Genomic DNA, 23,735 nt, shown 5'->3' with positions numbered 1-23,735 from the left:
TTTCGTTGTGCATACTACTATTGGTAAGCTGAGTGAATGTAGCTAAAGTCTTGCGAAACGGACTCTGCTTGGAAATTTCGACGCATATTGATACAATTGTCATCTGACGCTTCTCTATTAACTGCTTTCTACGGGTATGAAAAAATGATTTGGCTATCGTAATGTATCTGGGTCAATCCAGCGGTCTCTTGCAAATCGTCTTGATGAAGAATGCCTTCTCAGTCGATCCACCGACGTCAATACGGACCTAATATTGTTGGAACTTTCATCGGTAGGTGGTGGTGTCGCGGAGCTGCTCTTCTTCGGCTTGACGACTAGGAGTATAATCAAGCCGATCACAACAATGGCTAATAATAGAATTGCCTTCCGCTTGGTGGTTCGTTTTTGATAATTCGTGGCCTGCGCAAATAAGTCAGAAACGACCTTTTCACTCGAACACCCGAGTAATACTGGTTAAATGCAACTTACCACTCTGAGTTCCGTATCCGCGGACTTGACATCAGCCCCCATTCTCTCTACATTATAATCGATCCGATCTAGCATTGTTCCTTGATCGATGATCATAGATTGGAGTTCGCGGAAAATGTCTGATAGTTCGATGATACCTTTCGCGATGTCGTTGATTTCCCGTTCTCGTTGCGCAATAGCGGCATCGTTCACGCCTGCCTGACGTTGTGACGTCTGCATCAACATGGTTTGCGAGAAAGATTTGTCTGCGTCGGACTCCATCAAAGACGGATCTGTATATGGGTTTTGAGCTGCGGCAGGGGCGCCATCGAATGGTGTTGAGATGCCGTCAAGGTCCCGAAGTTCTGTCAGATACATCCAGGTTGTTAGCCCGTGTCCTCTTCGACTGTATTCCCTCGGCGCAAAGCTTCAAAAGGAAGAGGGGGAACCCTTACTTCTTAAATAGGTACTTTGCTTTTTCCGAAACCTAGCACTAGCTTCCTGGACCCTTTGTGCCAAAGAGATTTGGATATTCTTCGCCATGGTCTCTTCGCCATTGCTGACACCAGCCTGTTCACGGACCATCATTTCGATACGTTGAATCGCCCTCTGGCAATCATGGAAGCTTCGAGTGATATCCTGGGTGAAGCGCTCAATAGTGCTTTCGTCCTTTTTGCGTACATCTTCGTCTCCAAAGCCTGGCAGCAGGTGCTTTTGATGCAACTTATCCAGCTCCGATGACTTTTGCGCAATGTCGGCCAGGTGTTCGGATACCTCCTCTTGTACATCAACCCAGCGTGGCGGTAGCAAGTCCATCTCAATGACCATGTCCCCATCTTCTTCAAAGCCACCTGTCTCGGAGATCAGGCGACGGCTTTCTTCTGGTTGAGATGTATTGAAGCCATTGGAGGGGGCGCCAAATCGGGGCTTCTTGGAGGGATGATGTGCGAAGGATTGGCGATAGGAGATATAGCTAAGATACAACGTAATCGATTAGTATTCGGTACTTATTCTTCGGCCACGAGGGCGACTGCTTAGCTGTCAGGGTAGGTGTACAGGTTGGTGCGATCCCGCCACATGGTGGCAGGTAAGGAAGGGGGTGTGCGCGTGAGATATTTATTGAGGGTGCGATATCGTAGATGCCGAGGTCATTATCAGATTGCGCTATGTCTAGGATCTTGTGTTTGAGAGAGGAATGGAGAGCGATGAAGTCGATATTGGCGAAGTTGAATGAACCGCGAAGCTCCCGAGGGATCACTCCGCTGCTCCGCCGCGCAGGGGCAGGCCGCGGTAATTACGTCGTCACGGGCCATCTCTAATGAGGACATTATTCAAGCATTCGCGTATGAAATAATAATGTTCTACATCGTTCAAAGATTTGATGCTTCGAATATTGAAATGCTGCTTGATACTTTTTTTTTTAATCAACCAAGGTACTGTTTTCATACCAATTACTTCATTATAGCCTTAATGAAGTAGTGTATTGTAAAACAGTGTTTATAGTTGTGTATTTTTCATTCTCACTAGCAATCATGTACTACTATGCATCAGTACCCCTATCTTTCATTGAAATATTTTGAAGAGCACAAATAATAAGATTCTCATCTGTGATGTCCAGGGACAAAAAGAGGATGCATAGGTATGCATACTCATGCTCATTCCCGGGGCTGATTGTTTGCGACATCAGTGCTTTAAAAAGAGGCGGGAGCGTCAGGTAGATTAAAGAATATGAACGACGTATCATAGTATCACATGATGGAAAAGTTGCAGGCAGCCGTTCAATCAGCTTAACGTCTAAGCTGATTGGGTTCATCTGACTGTACTCTAAGCTTTCTACAGTATTCAGCACAGACCTAGCCGTCAAAGTCTCAACAGTCGGGGTCGAAATGAGGCAAGTCAAATGTTAGCGGCTGATGAAGTAACCAACGACAGACAAGAACCCATAGCCACCATGATATATGATATTGACTACCCAATCTGTGAAAGACAGAACTATTCATTTAGCCTTTCATCTCGATCTAATGCCCATGGAAATCGGAAAATATATAGAGCGGGGACTATAACTAGAAAATGATCGCCTAGTGCTTTAGGGTAAGTTGGATTACACATTTCACTAAAGGCTCGCACTAATTACTTAACTATTAACTACTAGTACAGTGTATTATGCAGTAAAAAGGCTTATCTTCTTCGGTTATACTAGGCAGCACCTATCATTCGTAAGCGTTAATTTCGATTCTACAGCAATGTCTCATCACTGGCATGAGTCATGGTTTGTCTACTATTAGGCAGTACTAACTAATGACGTGGCTTGGGGTATCTTCTAGTATTTAAAGAAAGATATCCTCTTGTTGCTGAATTAACTCAACAAAAATTTTATATCTATTTCTTATTCATTAGTTAATACACCCCCCAATTTGTGATCCACAATAGACTTCATATCCCCGGAATCGAACAGCAATACAATGGCAGGTGCTGGTTCACTACAACGATCACCAGGAGGCCCAACTCCCAAAACAGACGTTCAACTCGCCAAGGATGCCTGGAAATATGTCCGTGGGCATATCCAAAAGCATCGCGACCAGAAGACAACGGAAGCAGATTTACATAAAACACGTTCACAAGAATCAGATATGAGTAAAGCGAATACTATAGTGGCCTCCCCAGATGACCAATCAGCGAGAAAGGCAGAAAAATGAGATATAAATGGTTGGCTTGAGATGAAAAGGCATGTTTACTGTCTGTCTCTAATGGAATAGATATCAGACTGACATTGGGGCTAAACCGCAGGAATATCCCAAAACTTTCTAAAATTTTAAATTGACATTCTGTCCCCATGAATTTCCAACAGGTGGACAATATACTTGAGTACTATTGACGATCCTACTGCACTGAGCCATGCTGTGTGCCTAGTTGGAATTTCAGGCGTCAGATTGAATTCTCATCTTGGCAGAGAGAGTCTGAACATATTTGGTCTCTTTCCTTCTTCATCACCTTTAATCATAATCGATGCTTCTCGATATCCCTATTGGAACATGCTCAGGGATTACCTTGTACTTTCAAGATCTTCAAAACACCAATGGCATCGGACTAGCTATACCTACAGCCTTGAAGTAATGACTTCCAAGTCACTACTAGTTCTCTTTCCTCATGTTCTTTTTTATCAATCACAGAGTCAACTTTATGAAACCCTTTTGAATCCTTAAAAGATCCGTCTCCATTGTGCACGAGTAATATTTATCTGCTTCAGCATATTGTGGTATGCACCCGAGTCATGACGATAATTCATGATCGTATTACATGAGTTTGGATAACGTCCATAGTACATTCAGTCCGTAATGGTGGTATGTGAACAGACTCCAAGAAGAAGGTTACCAAGTTTTCGTCAATCATTCATTGATACTATCGTAGGTCTTGAAAGAAGATAACTCAATTTAGCAGCCTATCTGCTTGAAAGCCCTTAGTAGAATCTCCTCCAGGACTACGAATGTCGAAAACAGGGAATATTGCCTTACCATATCCTTTGAGAATATTTCCAGCCAGCCATGAGCAAATACTAGTACATAGTTCGCAGTTATGAAGGTGATGACTTCCTGAAAAGGCTCTCTTCAAAATTCTGGGCTGATCAGATATATACTGTTAACGGCGTCATGTAATAACTTAAGCTCAGCCCTATCATCGACAAAGTTTCCTGTAAATGCCAACGCGGGGCCTGGCCGAGTACCCTCCATAGCGTGTGGCAGCATCATGCTTTCCGTGGGAAGTAGACAGGGTCAGCTGCGGGGCTGATAGCACCACCAGGCTCGAATACGGAGAGGCAAGAGACAGCCCCCATCTGCAGTCATCGCTCTTGGCTAATCCTAGCGGGGGTCGTAATAGGCCAAGCACCAAGCTTTTTCTTGCAATCCACCGGCGTCGTCAGCTGGTGATCGCCTCTGAACACCGCCCTACGGAATAGAGCCAGGATCTATTAAGTAACAAAAGTATATAGACTGGTTTATAACATATCAATTTCATCTGATGGTAGTAAGCTCGAACATCATCGGGGAATATGGGAATGTGTCGGAACTAACTAACTACTAATCTGAGTTGTTGTTTACTGCACAGTATAGTCACGTTTCACTCCGACCGCCTCGGCATACCTCTTCTCTTATTGGCCCGCTGTCAACGTGGTGTGTTCTGCCACTTTCGTAAGGCTGGAGTTCCCCTTAACTTCCTCCCCGCCAGAACTCCATCGACCCCTCTCCCTCTTTGTTTCTCCCTTAGATATTCCTCCTTCACATCAAACAACCATGGTATGTCTCTACTCTATCACAAAGTCTACCTGCAGTCCTCTCTGCTTGCAATTCCATACCCCAGAATGACATACCCTACCTAAAATCCACTCCACACCCGCGGGATGTCCACAGTTGTACCGAAACATGACTGACAGCGCCATCGCGCTTCTTTAGGCTGATTCTCTGACCGAAGAGCAAGTCTCCGAGTATAAGGAGGCGTTCTCCCTTTTTGTGAGTGATCTGATCCAGAATTGAAGTTTGTGGATGTGTGGAACATTTTAGGCTGACGGAATCTCTTCTGATCGACAGGACAAGGATGGCGATGGTGAGTGCGATCTTTGCTGAAAGACCCGTGTCATTTTCACGGGCGGCGATTCCCCGGCGATCGGAACCCATCCAATTCTTTTCGAACCCTACTGAGACAAATGTGATCAATAGGCCAAATCACCACCAAGGAGCTCGGCACCGTCATGCGCTCCCTCGGCCAGAACCCCTCCGAGTCTGAGCTGCAGGACATGATTAACGAGGTTGACGCCGATAACAATGGCACCATTGATTTCCCCGGTACGATCCCATAATCCAGATTCTCACATGCCGATATCCCTTATTATCAAACCGTTTGTGAAGATGAATATTGACTCGCCGCCCACAGAGTTCCTGACCATGATGGCCCGTAAGATGAAGGACACTGATTCCGAGGAGGAGATTCGGGAGGCATTCAAGGTCTTTGACCGTGATAACAACGGTTTCATCTCCGCTGCCGAACTGCGCCACGTCATGACCTCCATCGGCGAGAAGCTGACTGACGATGAGGTGGACGAGATGATTCGTGAGGCCGACCAGGACGGCGACGGCCGTATCGACTGTATGCAATCATCGCCCTCCTCTACTATTCACCCCCCCAATCGATCTCAGCTCACGCCTACTAACAATGCCACAGACAACGAGTTCGTCCAGCTCATGATGCAAAAATAAACCTCCACGTCGACATGTGTTTCCATCTTTAGTTGAAGTTGTGATTTTCTAAACGAGGATGTTTCCTTTTTTCTCTTCCATGTTGTCTTCCCGTCTAGTTCCCATTACCGGTCTCTGTAGTCTACACTTTTTTTTTGATTGGGCTATAGCTTGGACTAGTTCTGATCAAGCGTGCACTTTGAAATGCAAGTAAGCGAGGAATTAGGAGAAAGGTTGGGTCGTGATTTAGGCTGAGGTTCTACGGCAGCCATGAACTTATATTGATCGAAAACGAATTTCTCACCGAACAAACTCCATTTTGTTGCTACTGTATGGTAATCACCGGTTGAAGCGTAGGACCTCCATGTATTGTCTCGCCACATCAGCTCCAGCCTGAGGATCGGGATCATCTTCTGCACTACCAGCAGAGTCTGTCTTTAGAGCAGCGAGCGAAGTTTCGGCATCATTTCCGCTACTGTTGCCAGTCCCACGGGTAATGTGGCCCTTATTCTTAATCCTCAGCAAGCGCTCCTTGATTTCACTGCCCACCCCAGGAACAAGAATAGCTTCCCTCGCTCCCTCGATCCCTAAACGAGCCCAAAATTCACGAATCAGCGAAGCCGTCGCCGCGAGCTCAGCATCAATATCACTTTCCTCTAGGGCCGAGAGGGGGAATGAAACATCAACACCAGAGTCTGCATCCGCATTGCTATTTCCAGAGCCGGGAGTATCACCCCGACTTAGAGAATCAATCACCGAAGAGCCACGCCATTCAATTTCGACGACTGTTCCGCGAACACGATTGGTCGGATACGTTTGTCGTACATCCCCCAGTCGCACGCCGAAGTCCCCGACATCGTAGAAAACGCCGTTCTGAACACCAACTGTTAATCGGTGACACCAGAAGGGCTGACAAGCGTACGTGAAATGCTGGAAAAGAGTCGTATATGAGGAGTGAGGCACAGTCGTCATGACCATGGGTGAAATGGTAGTATCATTTGAATTTCCCGTGGCCGTGGTTCCAGCACCACCGGGTACTGGCGTGGGTGATGCCCCCACAGCCGGAGTAGCGGATGGTGTGGGTGAAGCTGCGTTGGGGGGATGAAATGGCTTTTCTGCTGGCTCCGAGGTATAAATGAAGTCATGGTTGTTGTAGTGGCTTAACGAGAGAAATTGCATATACCGCGGCTTTGAGGGGCGTTGGTTGGGATTCGATGATGCTGGTAGTAGACCCGGTGTATCACGCATCAGCTTCTGCTCTAGGGTCCAGCGGCCTAGTGGAAGTAATTCCTCGTCTGGGAAGGCTGAGCAGAGTCGCTCTGTTACGTTTCCCAGGGCCGTTGTGGCATTTGGGTGGGCTGGGATGAAGTAGACGCTGTTGGCTATTAGTACTTGATATTTTTTTTTGCCAGCGAGGACCTAGGTATAGTCCTATGGATATAAGGGGCTTACCCTGTAATTGGCATCTTGTGCTTTTGATCTGGGACGTGTATTCAAACAAAGGGGATTGAGGTGGCCCTGATTAGATGCGGGTTACCTTGATGAATCACTCGAGAGACTCAAAAAATTGTCGATATTCAGAGCGCTCCAAATGCTCTTCAAGAATGTATATGGAGCAAGCGCATTCAATCATTCAAAGCCGAGCTGTCGTCGTAGTGGCCTGGCTGCTAAATGAAAGCCTGCTGGTATCAATGCCAATCCGTGCAATATAATCCGAATTCTGTATTTCAGTTAGCACGGTCATTTCGAGTTTAAGGTCAATGACAGGGAATTTACTGTTGGTGATATTAGGTATATATCTTTCCGTTGAACTCGTTGGTATCTTCAATGTTTTCGAATGTGAATGGAGCTGGACAATTCCAGGATTAGCACAGCTCGGAGATCCATCAGGCACCAATCAGGCATAAAATACAGGCCTAATATATCGGGCAACTGTAATTCCACATTTGGAAAGCAACCCTATACAATAGAAAGGCGGTGTATATTGCCCAGTATACACCCAGTAAACAGTACACCTATGCCTAGTCTTTAAATCTACATTTTTTACCAATATGTGGAACTATTCCTATTTAGTGATTGCTCAGGTATAGCTGACATAACAACCAAGGATCCAAAGCTTCTAATTCAAAAGGCAGCGGTTATCTCGATAAGTTTTATTTCGTATTTCCTTCTCTTTAAGGCGATATACATGAGTTTTCCTCTGTTTCTCGACGGTATTTACAGAACTTGCGAGCAGGAATCTTTTGCTCGAACATATGATCTAGCTCTTCATAGGACCGGCCTTTCGTTTCAGGCAAGCAGAAATAAGTCCATACAAACGCAAGAGCAGAAAAGAAAGCAAAAATAAAGCCAGTCTTGCCACGAAGGTTTCCCTCGTCGGGATTAATCATGTAAGGCACGGTGATTGTCATGATCAGTGTCCAAAGGTTCTGCGTGAAGAACCCAATGCTCACGACATGAGATCGCAACCGAGTCGAAGACATCTCTCCGCAGATCACGTATCCTAATGGACCAAGAGTAAGATCATAGAAGAAGTTCCAGACGATGATCAGAGCGGATTGACCCCAAGCCATCGAGCTGTTGTATCCCGGGACAACATCCAAGATGGCAATGATAAATACAATAACCATCAAAACACCAACGCCTGGTACGAGAGACCGTCTGCCAATAACGTTGATGACATACCACGAGCAGATGTTTCCAACCACGCCAACAGCAGTTACACCCACACCCATATCGAAGGAACGAGAGGTAGGAAGACCGGCGACTGATTATAGAAGAGTAGTTAGCCCAGTAAAAGCGGGATGGTTACTGATAAAAATGACATACTTTCGAAAAAGTAAGTGGAGTAGCTCAACACGAAGTTAACACCAGTGAGTGAATTGATTGTCCAGACGCAGAATATAATCATCGTTCGACGAAGATCGGTTCCTCGGAAGCAATCGATGTAACCCGCCGAGTTGGCTGATTCCTCTTCCATTCGGACGGTCTCCTGGATTTCATGAAGCCACTGATCGACACTGCCGCCAACCTGGAATCTCTCAAGGGACTTTCTCGCCTCTTCAATCCGTCCTCGCTGGACATACCAGTAAGGAGACTCGGGGCAGAACCACACTCCCGAGATGAGAATCACTGGGAACAGCCACTGAAAGGCAAAGGGAATTCTGTAGGCAAATGTGTCCGATCTGCTTCCGAAGGCTTTGATCAAACAATTTCCCAACAGTTGACCAATAACAACAAAAAGGTTTACCATGGCAGTCGTGAGACCTCGAAGCGCGACAGGACTAGACTCGGAGCAGTAGGCACAAGCAGTGACAAGGAACATGCCAAGTGCGATGCCGTTGACCAGTTTTCCAGCGAGGAGAACTCCACGTTGAAAGGCGAAGAACTGCAAGAAGACAGCTCCGGTCGATATGACACAAGCGAGGGCCAAGTTCAATTTTCGACCGATGTAGGGTGACAGCGGACCGCACAACAGACTTCCAATCATGCCACCCACCGTGGCAATCATATTGAAAGCAGCTTGCCATCTCGCAGGAAGGATAGTCTCGCCACCAGGGAGAGTATATCCAAAGACAGCACGGAATTGAGATGCGGCAAGAAGACCACCATTGACCTGCATATCGTATCCCCAGAGGACTGCTGACATGCAGAAGAACAGACAGTAAGCTGCGGACCTCCAGTAGTTGGAAATGGCAACTTTCATGGGCATATCATGGTCCCGACTCTGCGTCTCCGAGTACTGAGCCAGCTTTGCGTCTGCCAGGCCCTTTGTGACTGGCGTAGATTCCTCCACATGGGCACTGTCCACCGGTTTATCGGCATCCATGATGATCAATTGACCAAGACCACCTAGCCCCTAGGGAAAGAATGAAGTTAAAAAAAAATGATAAAAAATGAAGAAAAAAAATGAAACGATCTTGTCAGACCTTGTTCGAATCTGATGTTGATTCGACGGGGGGTCTTGGGCCCTTTAAACACTTTGACTCTTGTCTAGCCATGTGCCCATCTCCTCCGCATTCTCAATTCTGTCTCTATAATCCCCACCTCGGGACATTGTAACGTCTGCGTCTGGGGAAGCTAGCCGAATAGGAGTGGGGCATATCAGTCCGTCCACAAGTTGCGGTTTGCCGAGAATGTAGCGAAGACAAAGAAAATCCATCAGGCACAGACACTCCGGCACCGATACACCCGGTTGAGTCCACGTGACTATGCAGGATGAGGGCTTTCCTCCGCCGTCGTTGGTCAACTTCATGTCTCATTAAAGTGATGATCATTATCAACCCCGATACACCCGGTGCCGATAGCCCCGGCGATCTTGATTGGATGCTGTCCCCACGGGGAGCCTCCGTATTTACATCTACACACATCTACGTTCCCCAACCGTGCGAGGCCCAATCCTGATTGAACCGGCTAAGTCAAACACCGGATGCAATGTCGCAGACAAAGCCCCTCTCGATGGCCGAAATTGTGCCGATCAAGAGAAAAAAAAATTGAGGCTGCAGTAATAAAGACCACAATGTATTACTCGCCTTTCTTTCCTTCCGAGTACCAATATCTACTCCCTGAACCCGTCCGTGCCGGGTATAAGAAGGCAGCAGCCCATTTATTTCGCATGTGCAATCAAATAAAAGGTCAACTTCATTTTTTGAATATTGATTGAGAGCTTGGATCACAATGTCGCGTTCCGAAATCACACAGTTGTCTCTTCAGGCCGACCCTGCGCGACCAGACTACATGAATCCCGCGGTCTTTCGTCGAAACTGCCTCCCTGCACGCACCTATTACATCCCTGCAACATCAATGCTTCTCAATGGAAACTGGGATTTCCACATGGCAAGAGCCCCTCTGGCAGCACCAGAGCCAGGCGACGAAGACGTGACCGAGGACTGGTCCAACATCAGTGTCCCGGGTCATTGGCAGTTGCAGGGCTGGGGCAAGCCTAATTACACCAACACACAATTCCCTATCCCGGTGTGCCCTCCATTCGTGCCCACCGAAAACCCAACTGGAACGTACCGCCGCCAGTTTGAAGTTCCAAAAGAGTGGGATGAGAATAGCGAGATTCGCCTGCGGTTCGATGGTGTTGACAGCGCGTATCACGTCTGGATGAACCAGTACCTGGTGGGGTATGCTCAAGGCAGTCGAAACCCGTCGGAGTTCGATGTTACATCTTATCTTCGAAGTGACGGCCCTAATGAGGTTTTCGTTCGTGTGTATCAGTGGTCCGATGCGACTTACATTGAAGATCAAGATCAGTGGTGGCTGTCTGGTAAGGATGATAATTCGATCAATGGTAGCAGAGATGAGCATCGGTTGACCATTATCTAGGAATATTTCGAGATGTCACCTTAATTGCATTGCCAGCTAATGATCGGTTGAATGACTGGTTCATTCGGACAGACCTAGATTCTACATACACAGACGCAACACTGCTCGCAACAATTGATTACCAAGTATCGAAGCACAGTAACCTCGAGTTCAGACTGATCGATTCTGTGGATGGCACTGAAAAGGCCATATCATCAACAGGGCTAAGCTTACAGCCAGGAATTTCCAAGGTCGAGCTAAATGTTCCGATCACCGCTCCCAAGAAGTGGACTGCCGAGCGTCCTTACCTGTACAAGGTAGAGATGATATTGTCTGTCCCAGGCTCAAACAAGGCCTTCAAAGCTACTCAACGAGTTGGTTTCCGCAAAGTAGAGCGCAAATCTGGTTTGATTCAAGTAAATGGAAAGGCGATTAGACTTCGAGGTGTCAACCGCCACGATCACCATCCTCTTCTGGGTCGGGCGGTACCGCTGGATTTCATGAGAAAAGACTTACTCCTTATGAAATCCCACAATGTCAATGCTCTTCGGTGCAGTCACTACCCTCCTGACCCTCGCCTTCTCGACATGGCAGATGAGTTGGGTTTCTGGGTCATTGATGAGGCTGACCTAGAATGCCATGGCTTCTATGATGCAGTAGCTCGCCCAATGGATATGGACGAGACACTTGGCTATGAGGAACGTAAGGCTTTAACCTTCCCCAAGTGTGGGGTGCATACTTCGGACAACTCCGCTTGGCGTGCGGCCTACGTTGACAGGGTGCAAGCACTCATGCAAAGAGACAAAAACCACACCAGTGTTATCATCTGGTCCATGGGTAATGAGGCGTTCTTTGGTACCTGTCATCGCTCCATGATTGATGCTGCTAGGGAGTTTGATAATACTCGCTTGATCCATTACGAGGGCGATATTCATGCGGAAATGACTGATATGTTCAGCTACATGTATCCTGATATTGATCGCTTGCGAAGGCTGGCGGTCACTGAGGATGTTGCTGAGGATGGTACATTTGAAAAGCCGATCATTCTTTGCGAATATGCCCATGCTATGGGTAATGGTCCAGGTCTGCTGGCAGACTATGAGAAATGCTTTGACGAAATCCCTCGGTTGCAGGGTGGTTTCATCTGGGAATGGGCCAACCACGGGCTTTGGGTAAATGGCCAAGACGGCAAGGACGGCTTTTATGCCTACGGTGGAGACTTCGATGACTATCCGAATGATGGAACCTTCGTGATGGATGGGCTCCTTAACAGTGTTCATGAACCGCTTCCGGGCCTGTTGGAATTGAAGAAGGTTTTCGAGCCGGTCAAGCTGGGAATCGAGGGACAATTTATGTCTTTGAAGAACAAATACGACTTCTCGAGCTTGGATCATCTTCAAGCTTCGTACAAGCTTGAAGCTTTTGATAAAGAGTGAGTGCCATAGCATGCCATAAACCGAAATAGAGAAGACTAATAAGCTATATTAGAACTCAAGTTCTGGCAACTGGATTGCTTGAACTGCCGTCCCTTTCGGCTGGACAGTCTGCAGAGCTGCCTCTTCCAGCAGAGCTCTTCCGGCACAATGTCCACCCGGCATTCTTGACCGTTACATTGCACCAGCGAGAGAAGGCCGAGTGGAATGATGGCCTCTTCATCGTTGCTTGGGTGCAAGAATTAATATCAGCCCCCGCTGAGAAGCCCTCGACTATTGGGTTGAGCTCTAGTCAAACACAAAGCCCTGTCAAGATCAATAATACCAAGACCACTGTTTCCATCAGCGGAGCAGACTGGTCCTTTGAGTTTGATCGTATCCATGGGCATCTCAAGAAGTGGGTTTACCAGTCAAATACGATCCTCGAGCCGAGTCCCGATCTTGGGCTAGCCATAATTCCTGATTTCTGGCGCCCTCCTACCGACAACGACGTACCTTCCGCTGCACCGTACTGGAAACGATATGGAGTGAACAATATCACGAACCAACTTCGCTCATTCGAAATCATCTCAAAAGAAGCGGGTGCTATATGTGTCAAAAGTGGGACATTCCTTTCGCCTCCGGTTCTATCTTGGGGCTGGAAATGTCTCACAGAGTACCTAGTCAAACCTGACGGGTCGGCTTCTGTATCCATCAATTTACAGCCCAAGGGTACCGCACCTACTACAGTCCCACGAGTTGGTTTGAATCTCCGCGCTAGCTCTGATCTTACATCTGCACGCTGGCTCGGCCTTGGGCCCGGGGAGTCCTACCCTGACAAGAAGGCGGCACAGAAATTCGGTCTGTGGAATGTTGACAGCATCAATTCTCTGCAGACTAGCTATGACATTCCCCAGGAGAACGGCAATCGCGTGGAAACAGCATGGGTAGAGCTCGTTTCGTCAAATGGTATTGGTTTCCGTGCAACTCCGCAGGAAAACACCTGGTTGGATGGAGGTACTGGTGGATTGAGCTGGACCGCTAGTCGGCACTCCGACAAGCAAATCGAGGATGCAAAGCACCCTTGTGACCTGGTTGATGGAGGGGCCTTGTTTGTCAAATTGGATCACCAGGTCGCAGGAGTCGGTACCGCAGCTTGTGGTCCAGGACCTATGAGGGAGTATTTGATTCCTGTGCAAGATATCACATATGGCATCTTGTTGGAACCTGTCTCACGTTAGAATATAGAAGTTAAATAACCACGTCCGTTCATCAATGTTATACCAGGTACTACTGATTGGCACTAATCTGCCCATGAATAGCATTAAAGAATTGCAAATTAAATAAAATGATAAGCTCAATACTTTGAGATTGACTCTTGACAACTTGTATACCTCGATATATACACGTGATCGTAGGCCCAAATTTCCGCTGACTAACTCGATAATTGGTTGGATTTTGGCGAAGTCTACTCTTTTTGCGCATCGCATGCGAAGTACAATTCCCTGTTCAGCAGCAAGTCCGGCCTTTCCGGCTCACTTTTTCCATACTTTACCTCTATAGGTCATAACTTTCGATCAATGAAAGCCATCGTTCGATTTGATAAAGCCTTTGCGGCCAAAGTTTGCCGCTGATACTCGGAATGAAGAGATTCCGCGCGGCACGAGCGGTCTGTCTCGCGACATCCTGTCCTATCGTCCATTTTGATATACCAGGAATTTCATGTTGAGGGCGAGAACTAACACGATTTCCAGTGCGACTCGTGTCGTCAACGTAAAACAAGGTCTATAACTGCCAACTACTGTCCAGCTTTGTCCATGAGTAGTAACATATTCCAGATGCGACGCCAGAGAGCCCTGTGGGCCTTGCACGAGCTTGAACGTAACATGTTTGTATGGCACAGAGGCTATTTCGTAAGTTTTTGATTTATTTTTTCTGACTTGCAAGCGGAAAAAGGCTCAACCTGAACCAGACGAGGGAAAAGCGAGATGATATTAGATGCGGTGCTACGAACGGAGGCCTCAATCGATGAGCTCAAGAGTATGATCGTAAGCGCATGCCTCTAAGCACGATCCTGACTCCCCTCACTGAGGCTTAATCTTAGGCTCAAAATTCTAGAAATCCAAATGGGTTGAACGAGGCATCTACAAGCTCCACCTCGCCAATTTCACCAATGGAATCGGTAACAAGGGATACACCCCATCATGCAAATGCTCGCACTTCCAGAGACCTCACTGAAAGTGCCGTTCTGGCATCTGGACATCTTTCTTCCACAGAATCGTTACTGAAGTGGCCTATCTTCCTAGACCACCCGTCGATTAGAGAAGAGATTGACACAACATTCTTGTCGCTGGAGTATGGTCGCTCACCCTTTCAAAACGCACGATATGCCGTTTTCCCCAGCGTGAGCATGTCGGAAATCAAAAAGATGGTGGCCATATTCCAGAAAACATATAACTTTTGGTGCCCTACTATGAGCTTAGATGATCTCAGATCTCTCCAGCTGAGAATATCACATGAGGATCTGGAGCCCAGTACTCAATCTTGCCTAGCGTTACTGGTCATGGCCTTGGGATGCGTTGGGGCTTCAGTTATAGACGAAGGGATTTCAGCCGATGGATCTCAGAAGTTCAAACAACAGGGTGCGGCATGGTTTCATGCTGCCATGAAAATGATGCACTTGGCACATCTAGAAATGAGCGTGCAGGCGTGTCAATGCCTTTTACTTGTTGGGTAAGATCATAACAAGACCCATATAAACTAGTTATCCTGGAGTTAATCTCGGCCAATCTTAGGCTTTATTTTTCCTTCCTGCAAAGACCGTTACAAACATGGTCCTACGTGAATAGTGCAGGAACTCGCTGTCGCCTTCTGTTGTCATGCCCTTTCAATAATACAGAGCACGACGATCGCGAGATCGTCATCCGAATATTTTGGTCTTGCTTCGTGCTAGAGAGGTATGCCCTCTCAAAGACCAAAAAAACCTCACTGTCTAACACATTATCTACAGCAACTATGTCTCCGAACTACCGTCACTCCCACAAAACTTCAATGGAGGAATAGAATCCAATATTTCCCTCCCCGGAAAATTCCACACTCACCAAGACCCCGAAGAAGGCGAAAAATCCACGTTCTACCTCCTCGCATCCATCGCTCTTCGCCGACTCCTCAACAGAGCCCATTACATGATGTATGATCGTGAGATCGGGCTCCAAATTCACTCCAGTCACTTCCCTTCCGTCAACCAAGAGCTGGCCCGCCAGCTACAAGATTGGTACCAGACGTTGCCGCCCAGCTTGCAGTTTCCAGAAGATGGGAAACCCGCAGAAGATCCGTACAGTGAATATCTTCGACAGTGGTATCTTAGCTGTCGCAGTGTGATTTACAGACCTTACTTGGAATGGGCCCTCGCCAACCCATCGTGGGATCTCAATAATGATCTCCGTGTATTAGATGGCTGCCGCATTGCTCTTGATACCTGCCTCTTGAAACTGCAGCATTTGAAACAGATCCCGTACACGGTAATGGTTGATACATGGCTATGCTCATTGTCGTAAGTTCCGGCGCAAAAAAAGAATTCTTTCGTATTCCTAAGACTCATTATTTCAATTTTACTTGCAGGCTAGCTACCGCAATGCTGACACTTTTGGGTGGCTTCTGTCATCCACAACTGATAGTACAGCTACGTCAAGCTCCATTGATCGAGCTCGGCCCGCATCTGCATAATCAACTACAGCGATGGATACTAATTCATGACTCTTCACCTTCTCCTGGCGTCGAGAAATCCTTAAGGCTGATCATGAAAGCGCATGGATTGTTCGAAAATGCAAATGCGAGCTTTGTTTCCTCCTAGAGAGAAGATGCGGGCATTTTCATTTCTATTCAATCCAGCTCTTAGACATTAGCCTGTTTTATCTGCATATTAGAGCCGTTAAATATCAACCTTGATACCTTATCTGGATACATGTCATGTATTTAGAATAAGGTCGGATATAAAGTCAGGGCTTACACTCCAAGGCTAACCCTGTTCCTGCGTTGCTGACACTATAAACTACAATGAAGCATTCAAATCTGGTTATTCAGAAAAGTGTACTGGTATTAGTGTGTACTGAGACACTGGTGGTATATAATGCAATGCCCGTTTTCCTATAGTAAACTCCACCAATTGATCCCAACTTCAAGTTGGATACATATGCGATGTGGGATAGCCAAACAAACTCCTTGCAAAATGAAACGGCTGGAACTCCAAAAATAATATCTTTAAAATGCGGTTGAAATGCATAGGAACAATTTGATCTCAGAAAAAGTCCTGCTCGACAAGCCACTGTGAATCCATAGCGTAGGCAACAAGATCAGCCGCGCAACACATATCCTCATGGCCCTTTTCAAGATCGAGAAGCTCAAGAACTGCTTGCATCCTGTCTTCCAAAGTTTGCTTCAGTTTTGCAATCTTGTTCTGCATGCCTTTGCTTTGATGCTCTTTCGCAAGAGGTTCAGTGTTGGCCTGCACTTGCGTCTTCGTCGACTTATCGCTATCCAGTGTTCGAATCGTTGTCTTCCGATTAGGTGAGCAGACTGCAAGTGCTTGCCTCGCAGGCTGCATAGTAGATGAATGTTCAACAGGTTCGGGCTTGCGGTTCTTGAGAAGATTTTTCAGGAGAAAGAGTAGCCAGACCAAATTTGTTCGAGGCGCATACTCTGCCCAAATGCCAGGGATATCTCGGCATTTTTGTGTTTGAGAGGGCTCTCCTGTGTATAAAGTTGCGCGCATACTATGAAATATTGTGAGAAATGGGTTTTCGGAAAGGAGGTACGTGTTGAATCACATACTATCTGTACGTATCTCTCAAGAGAGCCTCATCCTCATCTTCTCCGACTGCGTCGAAAATTTGCTTCTTGTCCAAGTCAGATGAAGCGATTTCCACAACACCTTCGGACTCGTCAGGCAGATCGGCTAATAGGAGATTTGCACGCGAGAGTGAGTAGTCGATAATGGTAGTTTCGATAGAGCTTGTGCCGAAACCACTGGGAGAAAAGTTCCGCACGATATCGAGAGCCGAAGGTGGCTCCATCGAACCATTGGACCGCGTAGAACGAATACAGACATTTCCAAGATGAAGATCACGATGCTGAATGGGCGTAAGAAAAGATACTAGAGTATTTCAGTGTTTCATAGCAACTCACCTCAAACATCGCATATTCCTCAGCACGAGCAAGGGCCATAGCAACACCCCAGAAAATATCATATATTTGGAAAATGGATGACCATGAAAACTTCTCCAATTCACAACCAGCATCGTCCATTTCCACAATTGCCCAAAGTTGTGTATCGGGATATGACTTCTTGCTGGCCGGATTTGGATTCATACAGTCGTCCTTTGTTTCCTTATAATAATCCCATGCCTCTTGGAATGGTTCTGGAAACCGGCCTTGCACGACATGAATTTCTCTGAATCGCGCAAAACCGGGGATTGGGTCTAGATATTTGAGCATTCTAGCCTCAGAAACAATTTCCTCAACCGAAGTAAATTTCTTCGAGCCTGGGCCCCTCGGCGCATTTAACGGAACGACCTTGAATACACCATCACCGTACATTCTGAGTTTCGCGAGTTTTGATTTTGACACCATTGGTCGCGCGCTTTCTTCGCGTAAATGCAATTTGTAAACCTCGCCGTAGGATCCCTCAGCCAATTTTTCGACATGGAACATCTTCGCTGATTTCGAAGCCCAGGCGCCGAACCTTTGGATGCTCTGTGATGCAATCGGTGATAGTGCCTCCTTCAAGATTGGTGCGACGTAGGTGTTAAGATGAGGGTCGTGTACGAATCCCGATGACCTTCTGCCGTCTGGCTTCTTTTTCACCGTGCGTTCTTTCGTGATGGGAGGAATCTCTTTTGATGCTCTACCGTTTGATCTTTGTGAACTCTGACCAGGGACCCGGACCTCTATGGTCTGATGATTTTGGATCTCGTCGGATGATTCTTTGGAGGATTGCTCAGTTGATGTGTCCGCGGAAACGAATGTATTCTGGGGCTCGGAAACGTGAGATGATGGTCCACCAGTACTCTGGGATTCTGCTCCCTTGTCATCTTGCTCCTTGGGCTTGTGGTCCTCTGCATGTTCTTGTACTTCCACCTCTCGCGATGGGGCCAGGGACCTGTCGTTGATGGTCACTCCTGCTAATTTAGATTGAATCGCCTCGACTGTCGCGTCAATCGCCTTCGATGTCTCTCTGGATGGACTGTTCTGATCGAAGACTGCTCTGGGTGCATTGTTTTTCCGTTTGCCATATACCCTTCTTTGGGCGACTGTTCTGGCCATGTTGTCGCGTGATCAGCAGTGACCAAGGGTTGAATGTTTTGGGCAGACGTCCTGGGAAGCCCTTATATGGTGTTACCTATATTTAAGCACAGTACGCGCCCAAATGGTATAATTCAATCAAGAGGGAAGATGCTGTCAGTCAACGTTTGACGACGTATTGATTTTCGGCCGTCATGGGATTAGCGTGTTGTTGCCGTGGTGATCACCCGAGCCAATCAAAATCGGTTTGCATACTTCCTCAAAATGTCTACTCATCTTTGAATATTTGAAGGTCTTTAAGGTTTAATTAATTCTCAACTGCAAGCCAAATGGCCGAAGAAGGTAATTGAAAATAAATCACGAGTTTCAAGCGTTCAAGCATTGCAGCTTGTTGTAACCTCAGACTGCAATCTTCGATAACTATTCAACTACTCGAGTTTTAAGAGGCATGGCCACTTCACAGCTTCATCTCTTGTCACCTTCACCTCAGGAAAATCTTTATATTCGTCATTGATGCAAGGATATTGACAATTAGATCTGCCGCAGCTACTGAAGTTGTCTCGGCGAATAGTATCGTAGGGGGGGACTAACTTCCACTACGTCGGCACCAACTAAATTGATCCCTTCCAGGCCCCTGATGAATCGCTTCAGCTCGCGAGTGGTCTGGGGTTTCTGTTGCGGGGGCAATACTTGGATCAAGCACTAAATATTATAAGTTGACTAACATCGGGACAAAAAGAAGCTCCACATCTCACCATCAATATCGATAGAAAGATACGTCGGTGTATCTTAACTGTTTTGCGGACCTTGTCGATAATTCCAGACATACCGATCTCATAATTTTCTTGACCCTCGATGAGGGTGAATCCAACATATTCGTCAATCTCATAGTCCCGAGGACTCTGTAAAAGAAGATCAGCACGTTAGCACAGACACAGAATCGTTGAAGATGGATACAGACAAAAAGCTTCGTCCTCAATCCTCCATGAACACTTGTTCCTTTACTAATGTAACCCTCTCGACTAGCATGCCAAAAGAAGGTTCCATGTGTAATCGCCGATTCATTAGAGGCAATCCCAGCATAGCCTTCATAAGGGTCCCATCTTTAATTCAGTTAATAAGGCAATTTTTCAAGAAGTTTATGATCGAACAAGTATTATAATGGTACTTATTTACTGGGAAGTCCTGTTATTGATACGAAAATCTCATGATAGACTTGCACCAATTTTGTGCTTGAAAGTATCACAGATCAAAGATATGAGGAAATCACGAGCCCAAATACTCTCATCAAGGATTTTCGAGATAATGAGATGTCCCGAGTCATACACATCGGAAAAATTGGGCTGATTCTTCCTACCCAAGGAGCACTTCCTTCCATACCACGCCGGGTGGGTAACCCTGGTTGATTGCATGCCTATCCAAAGTACCAATCCCTCGCCTCGAAGCGACCCCGTCCTCCCATGAAATTATCATAATCCAATAGCATTGCCAGTTATCGATGTGAACATTCAAGTCTTGAGCATCATCGAAATGGTCTCCCAATGGAACGCTGCACTCGGAAAGGATCAGAAGCTCAACTGGTACCTCGGTCTGAATTGTTTCGATCTCATGGATGAAAGCTCGTCCACAAATTTTATCTTCTGAATCCACCAAATGCATGTTTCCCTTGAAACTTGGTCTCTCTGTGGATCTGAGTTTGAAATGGGCTGAATACGTCCAAAACTGCAGCAGTGTGTAGTTGTGAATTGAGCTGTATAGATCGGGGGTAGGTATAACATTCATCCCCGTAAGCCATGTATGATGGCGATGCCGGTATCCAATATGCCTCTTTGGAACGTCTGACGCTTCAGTGTCCTCGAGCAAATGCTGTATATTGCCGTCTCCTTTCCGTTGGTACCATACGATCCAGGTTCTCGTGTCGAGCCAATCGTTCGCAGCAGGGCCCCTTCTGTTTGACTCAGTCTCATCACTCCATTCCGGAACTGCGGACCATTGAATTTCTCCCGTCCATCCTGCCCATGAATAGCTAGGGAACTCAGGACGACGCTGAAGGCTCATCCCATAAAACAGAAGACTGATATCGAGTGAGAATAACGGAAGTCCGTACAACATCGGGCTGTGTAGACGAGTCTCGAAGAAACGCAGAGTTCCAGCAATTGCATTAATAGCGTCACTGGCGTGAGTCAGATTTCGTGAACTATAGTACAAGACTAGAGTCTGGAAGGTAAATAGAGGAGGGGTATCTGATTCTAGAGCCATCGGTCTGATACTTGTTGTTTCGGAGACTTTGACTTCCGGAGACTCGTCTTGGTTGTTGTCTTCGCACCATACACATCGACGACAGCGAAAATATACCCTCTCATCAAAGAAGATGATGCTGCGGGATGAAAGAAGATCTTCTTGGAACCTTTTGACCTGATTAGCCAGCTTGTCGATATCTAAATGAAGTTATAGACCCGATACTAACGTCCAACCACGAGTGCCATATCTGGAAGCGCTCAGGTACTCGTCTAGTTCTCTCAGAACTACCATCTTCACCCCCGAACGACTTCCTCGACATCTTGCTTGGCCTGACGAGATCCAGGCTGAACTCCAGGGAGCCCTGAATTCGCATCTCTTCCGCTGGCCGCAATGATCGTCACGGATGCCCCTCTATAAATCATATCCATGAACGGGATGCTGAGAGCCATGTCATTTGGATCGTCCTGCAAAAGGCAGAGGCTATCCACCCACAGATATTGCTCTCCAGCAGTGCGTACTAGGTCTATGGCATCTTGAATGGTCTTTGGGAGAAGCTTCGCGGATGTCGGATATTGGAGGCCACCTGGGTGCATGAGAATGTGCCTGTTGGTAGTTAGAAGCCGCACCTGCTCAGCGCGACCCCAGATATAACTGAGAGCAAAATATCGATACTGTTTGTCGGACCTGGAGATCTCAACCACACAACCTTTCGTGACATCAATCAGACGAAACACCTTCAGGCCAGAGCCGTACCCAATCTGTAGTGGGAGCGGGGCGCATTCAGAACGATGAACCGTCTCACACGAACGAATCCATTTAGAAATCAAATCTGGGTTAATTTGGGCATTTTCAATCATTCGGCCACGTTTTGGCAGCCATGGACTAGTACCGCCATCCTCAAGAAATGAGAGAAAAGTTCCTACACTCCCAACTCTGAATCCAGCCCGTTCTGCGCTCCATGGGCCGCGACGATTCCGCGCCGTAGAAAAGTCGAGCGGTCCACCTGTGATAGCGAGGTGCATTAATTTGCACAGTGGGCAGTCAGGTATGGATGGAAGATTGGCCACATTTTCACTTGGTAGGGTTGGAATCCCGTCAATAGTGAACCAGTCATGCAGCTTCCGCCTGGTCTCGATGGAGTATTTTCGGCGAGTACATATCTCTTCAAATACGTCTATTGTCATATCTACCCATCATGATAGAATAAGAATGATATTAGACTTATAATCTCGGTGTTCTCGCATGTTACCTAATTCACGTTGCTGTATCTCGTCGAGAATGCTTCCTGCAAGCTCAACGACTTCATTCGACTGAGATTCCCACACTCGCTTTGAAGCAAAGTCGCAAGTGGCGCATTGCGCGCACAAGTTTGTAGACTTCTGCATTGCCAAGGTTTAATCAGATTGATAGCCTTGACGATCAATGAGCACACGCCCTTGAAAGGAAGAAGAGGGAGAAAGAGTTGATGTGTTCGGGTCCAGCCACTTGGTGATAATGACACATTATACTAACGTAGCTGGTCAGTTAACTCTTAGTACTGTACACTACTGACACTTAGTAATGCAGTATCTCGGCTAAACCTGCCATTTATTGACATTTCATGCCTTAACGTGAGATGTTGCTGTGGTCTCATTGCAACAACAAAATTATACTAGATAAGATGCCATTTAATGGTTATCCTGGCCTTTTTCCAAGGGTTTCAATTTTCCATTCTGTGTAATATGGTCGATCATTCTGTTTATTGTGTAGTAGCTAAGCTGGGATAGTCCACAAAGTAGCATAGCAATTCTGTAAGTCTACACATATTGATGATTTATTTCAAGATTGTTTTGAGCTCTACAGAATTTCCTAGATCTATTTATAATCCAATTGATGCTCTATCAGTAGACTTCAAATTGCATACCTCTGGAATTACTACGGAGTATACTTTGATATTTTGGAATTTCCTGTTTGATACAGGACCCACCACGTGACCCAATGATACAAGTATGAAACTGCCATGACGATCCCATCAGTTGTGATCTACGCGATTGAAAACGATGTTTCAGGATATCTTAGACATTTAATGTTCCAATGGTGAAAAAACGAAAAGCTCCTTTTCGTCACTACTTTAATACGGCGTCAGATTGGCATGCTCGTCGATGGGACTTATCTTTACACCATTGTTAACGCAAAGATCCCGCTCGCGTGACGACAGAACGTGAACGATCGATATGCATCCAGGACGGCATGAACCAATCAGCCCAACAAGGTAACCCCCGCTTGTTATGGTGAGACGCGCAGTAAGGGCTGGACACGGGCGAAGTCAGTGATCGGCACAGTGACAGCCTTTTGTGGCCCGATATTTGACAACGTATACATTCAATATACTCTAGTAGGAGATTGGCATAGTACACCCGGACTCTTCGAGAATTGGGAGAATGAGGACGCGTCCAGCCCCTATCCGACTCTTCTAGTCTAATCCGATAGACAAGTGGGCTGGTACTAAGCAGAAAGCGCACTTATGCAGGCTGTAGTGCATCACCGACCTCGGGTGTGATGTGAATGGCTGATTATCGCCTTAAGTGGGAATGCCTTCGGGGCTGGTCGGAGAAGGTGGAGTGCTGCATAACAGCCGGGTTGTGACGTACAAGGTGATGAAAGAGCACAGTATACTTGTACTGTGGTATCTAGATGTAAAAAGAATATTTAAAGAAGAAAAATAGCAAATAAAAAGAGAGAATAAGATAATAATATAATCATGTAGCAAATAGAAAAGAAAGAAAAGAAGTAAAGAAGCGCAAGTCCCTCGTGGGTG

At 46.6% G+C, this 23,735-nt stretch overlaps 10 protein-coding genes across 10 annotated transcripts; 4 read left to right on the top strand and 6 right to left on the bottom strand.

Moving 5' to 3' along the window:
- Positions 1-153: 153 nt before the first annotated feature.
- Positions 154-1,526, bottom strand: N7469_010357 (t-SNARE syntaxin TLG2; the record flags this gene model as incomplete). Its single annotated transcript, XM_056649262.1, has 4 exons — positions 154-399; positions 469-812; positions 903-1,420; positions 1,504-1,526. The coding sequence occupies 4 exons, from the start codon at positions 1,524-1,526 to the stop codon at positions 154-156; spliced, it is 1,131 nt and encodes a 376-aa protein (XP_056496393.1).
- Positions 1,527-2,909: 1,383 nt separating this feature from the next.
- N7469_010356 (uncharacterized protein) lies at positions 2,910-3,143 on the top strand (the record flags this gene model as incomplete). The annotated part of the gene is made up of 1 exon (XM_056649261.1): positions 2,910-3,143. The coding sequence occupies one exon, from the start codon at positions 2,910-2,912 to the stop codon at positions 3,141-3,143; it is 234 nt and encodes a 77-aa protein (XP_056496392.1).
- A 1,593-nt stretch (positions 3,144-4,736) lies between these two features.
- N7469_010355 (calmodulin) lies at positions 4,737-5,696 on the top strand (the record flags this gene model as incomplete). Its single annotated transcript, XM_056649260.1, has 6 exons — positions 4,737-4,739; positions 4,896-4,952; positions 5,031-5,046; positions 5,160-5,285; positions 5,374-5,586; positions 5,662-5,696. The coding sequence occupies 6 exons, from the start codon at positions 4,737-4,739 to the stop codon at positions 5,694-5,696; spliced, it is 450 nt and encodes a 149-aa protein (XP_056496391.1).
- Positions 5,697-6,014: 318 nt separating this feature from the next.
- Positions 6,015-7,141, bottom strand: N7469_010354 (uncharacterized protein; the record flags this gene model as incomplete). Its single annotated transcript, XM_056649259.1, has 2 exons — positions 6,015-7,050; positions 7,128-7,141. The coding sequence occupies 2 exons, from the start codon at positions 7,139-7,141 to the stop codon at positions 6,015-6,017; spliced, it is 1,050 nt and encodes a 349-aa protein (XP_056496390.1).
- Positions 7,142-7,849: 708 nt separating this feature from the next.
- On the bottom strand, positions 7,850-9,504 carry N7469_010353 (uncharacterized protein; the record flags this gene model as incomplete). Its single annotated transcript, XM_056649258.1, has 2 exons — positions 7,850-8,442; positions 8,505-9,504. The coding sequence occupies 2 exons, from the start codon at positions 9,502-9,504 to the stop codon at positions 7,850-7,852; spliced, it is 1,593 nt and encodes a 530-aa protein (XP_056496389.1).
- Positions 9,505-10,352: 848 nt separating this feature from the next.
- N7469_010352 (Glycoside hydrolase family 2 N-terminal) lies at positions 10,353-13,638 on the top strand (the record flags this gene model as incomplete). The annotated part of the gene is made up of 3 exons (XM_056649257.1): positions 10,353-10,947; positions 11,007-12,417; positions 12,474-13,638. 3 exons carry the CDS (start codon positions 10,353-10,355, stop codon positions 13,636-13,638), a joined length of 3,171 nt encoding a protein of 1,056 aa, XP_056496388.1.
- Positions 13,639-14,235: 597 nt separating this feature from the next.
- N7469_010351 (fungal specific transcription factor domain-containing protein) lies at positions 14,236-16,250 on the top strand (the record flags this gene model as incomplete). Its single annotated transcript, XM_056649256.1, has 6 exons — positions 14,236-14,285; positions 14,370-14,445; positions 14,502-15,130; positions 15,217-15,354; positions 15,408-15,950; positions 16,019-16,250. The coding sequence occupies 6 exons, from the start codon at positions 14,236-14,238 to the stop codon at positions 16,248-16,250; spliced, it is 1,668 nt and encodes a 555-aa protein (XP_056496387.1).
- Positions 16,251-16,694: 444 nt separating this feature from the next.
- Positions 16,695-18,718, bottom strand: N7469_010350 (uncharacterized protein; the record flags this gene model as incomplete). Its single annotated transcript, XM_056649255.1, has 3 exons — positions 16,695-17,169; positions 17,228-17,526; positions 17,582-18,718. 3 exons carry the CDS (start codon positions 18,716-18,718, stop codon positions 16,695-16,697), a joined length of 1,911 nt encoding a protein of 636 aa, XP_056496386.1.
- A 1,332-nt stretch (positions 18,719-20,050) lies between these two features.
- Positions 20,051-21,183, bottom strand: N7469_010349 (uncharacterized protein; the record flags this gene model as incomplete). The annotated part of the gene is made up of 2 exons (XM_056649254.1): positions 20,051-21,135; positions 21,165-21,183. 2 exons carry the CDS (start codon positions 21,181-21,183, stop codon positions 20,051-20,053), a joined length of 1,104 nt encoding a protein of 367 aa, XP_056496385.1.
- Positions 21,184-21,231: 48 nt separating this feature from the next.
- N7469_010348 (HET domain-containing protein) lies at positions 21,232-21,960 on the bottom strand (the record flags this gene model as incomplete). Its single annotated transcript, XM_056649253.1, has 1 exon — positions 21,232-21,960. One exon carries the CDS (start codon positions 21,958-21,960, stop codon positions 21,232-21,234), a length of 729 nt encoding a protein of 242 aa, XP_056496384.1.
- Positions 21,961-23,735: the final 1,775 nt, after the last annotated feature.

The sequence above is a fragment of the Penicillium citrinum genome (assembly GCF_028827155.1).
Source record: "Penicillium citrinum strain IBT 23319 chromosome Unknown utg000009l:1.0-4274883.0:1.0-4276374.0, whole genome shotgun sequence".
NCBI classification, from domain to species: domain Eukaryota; kingdom Fungi; phylum Ascomycota; class Eurotiomycetes; order Eurotiales; family Aspergillaceae; genus Penicillium; species Penicillium citrinum.
This window is presented reverse-complemented; position numbering and strand designations above follow the sequence as displayed.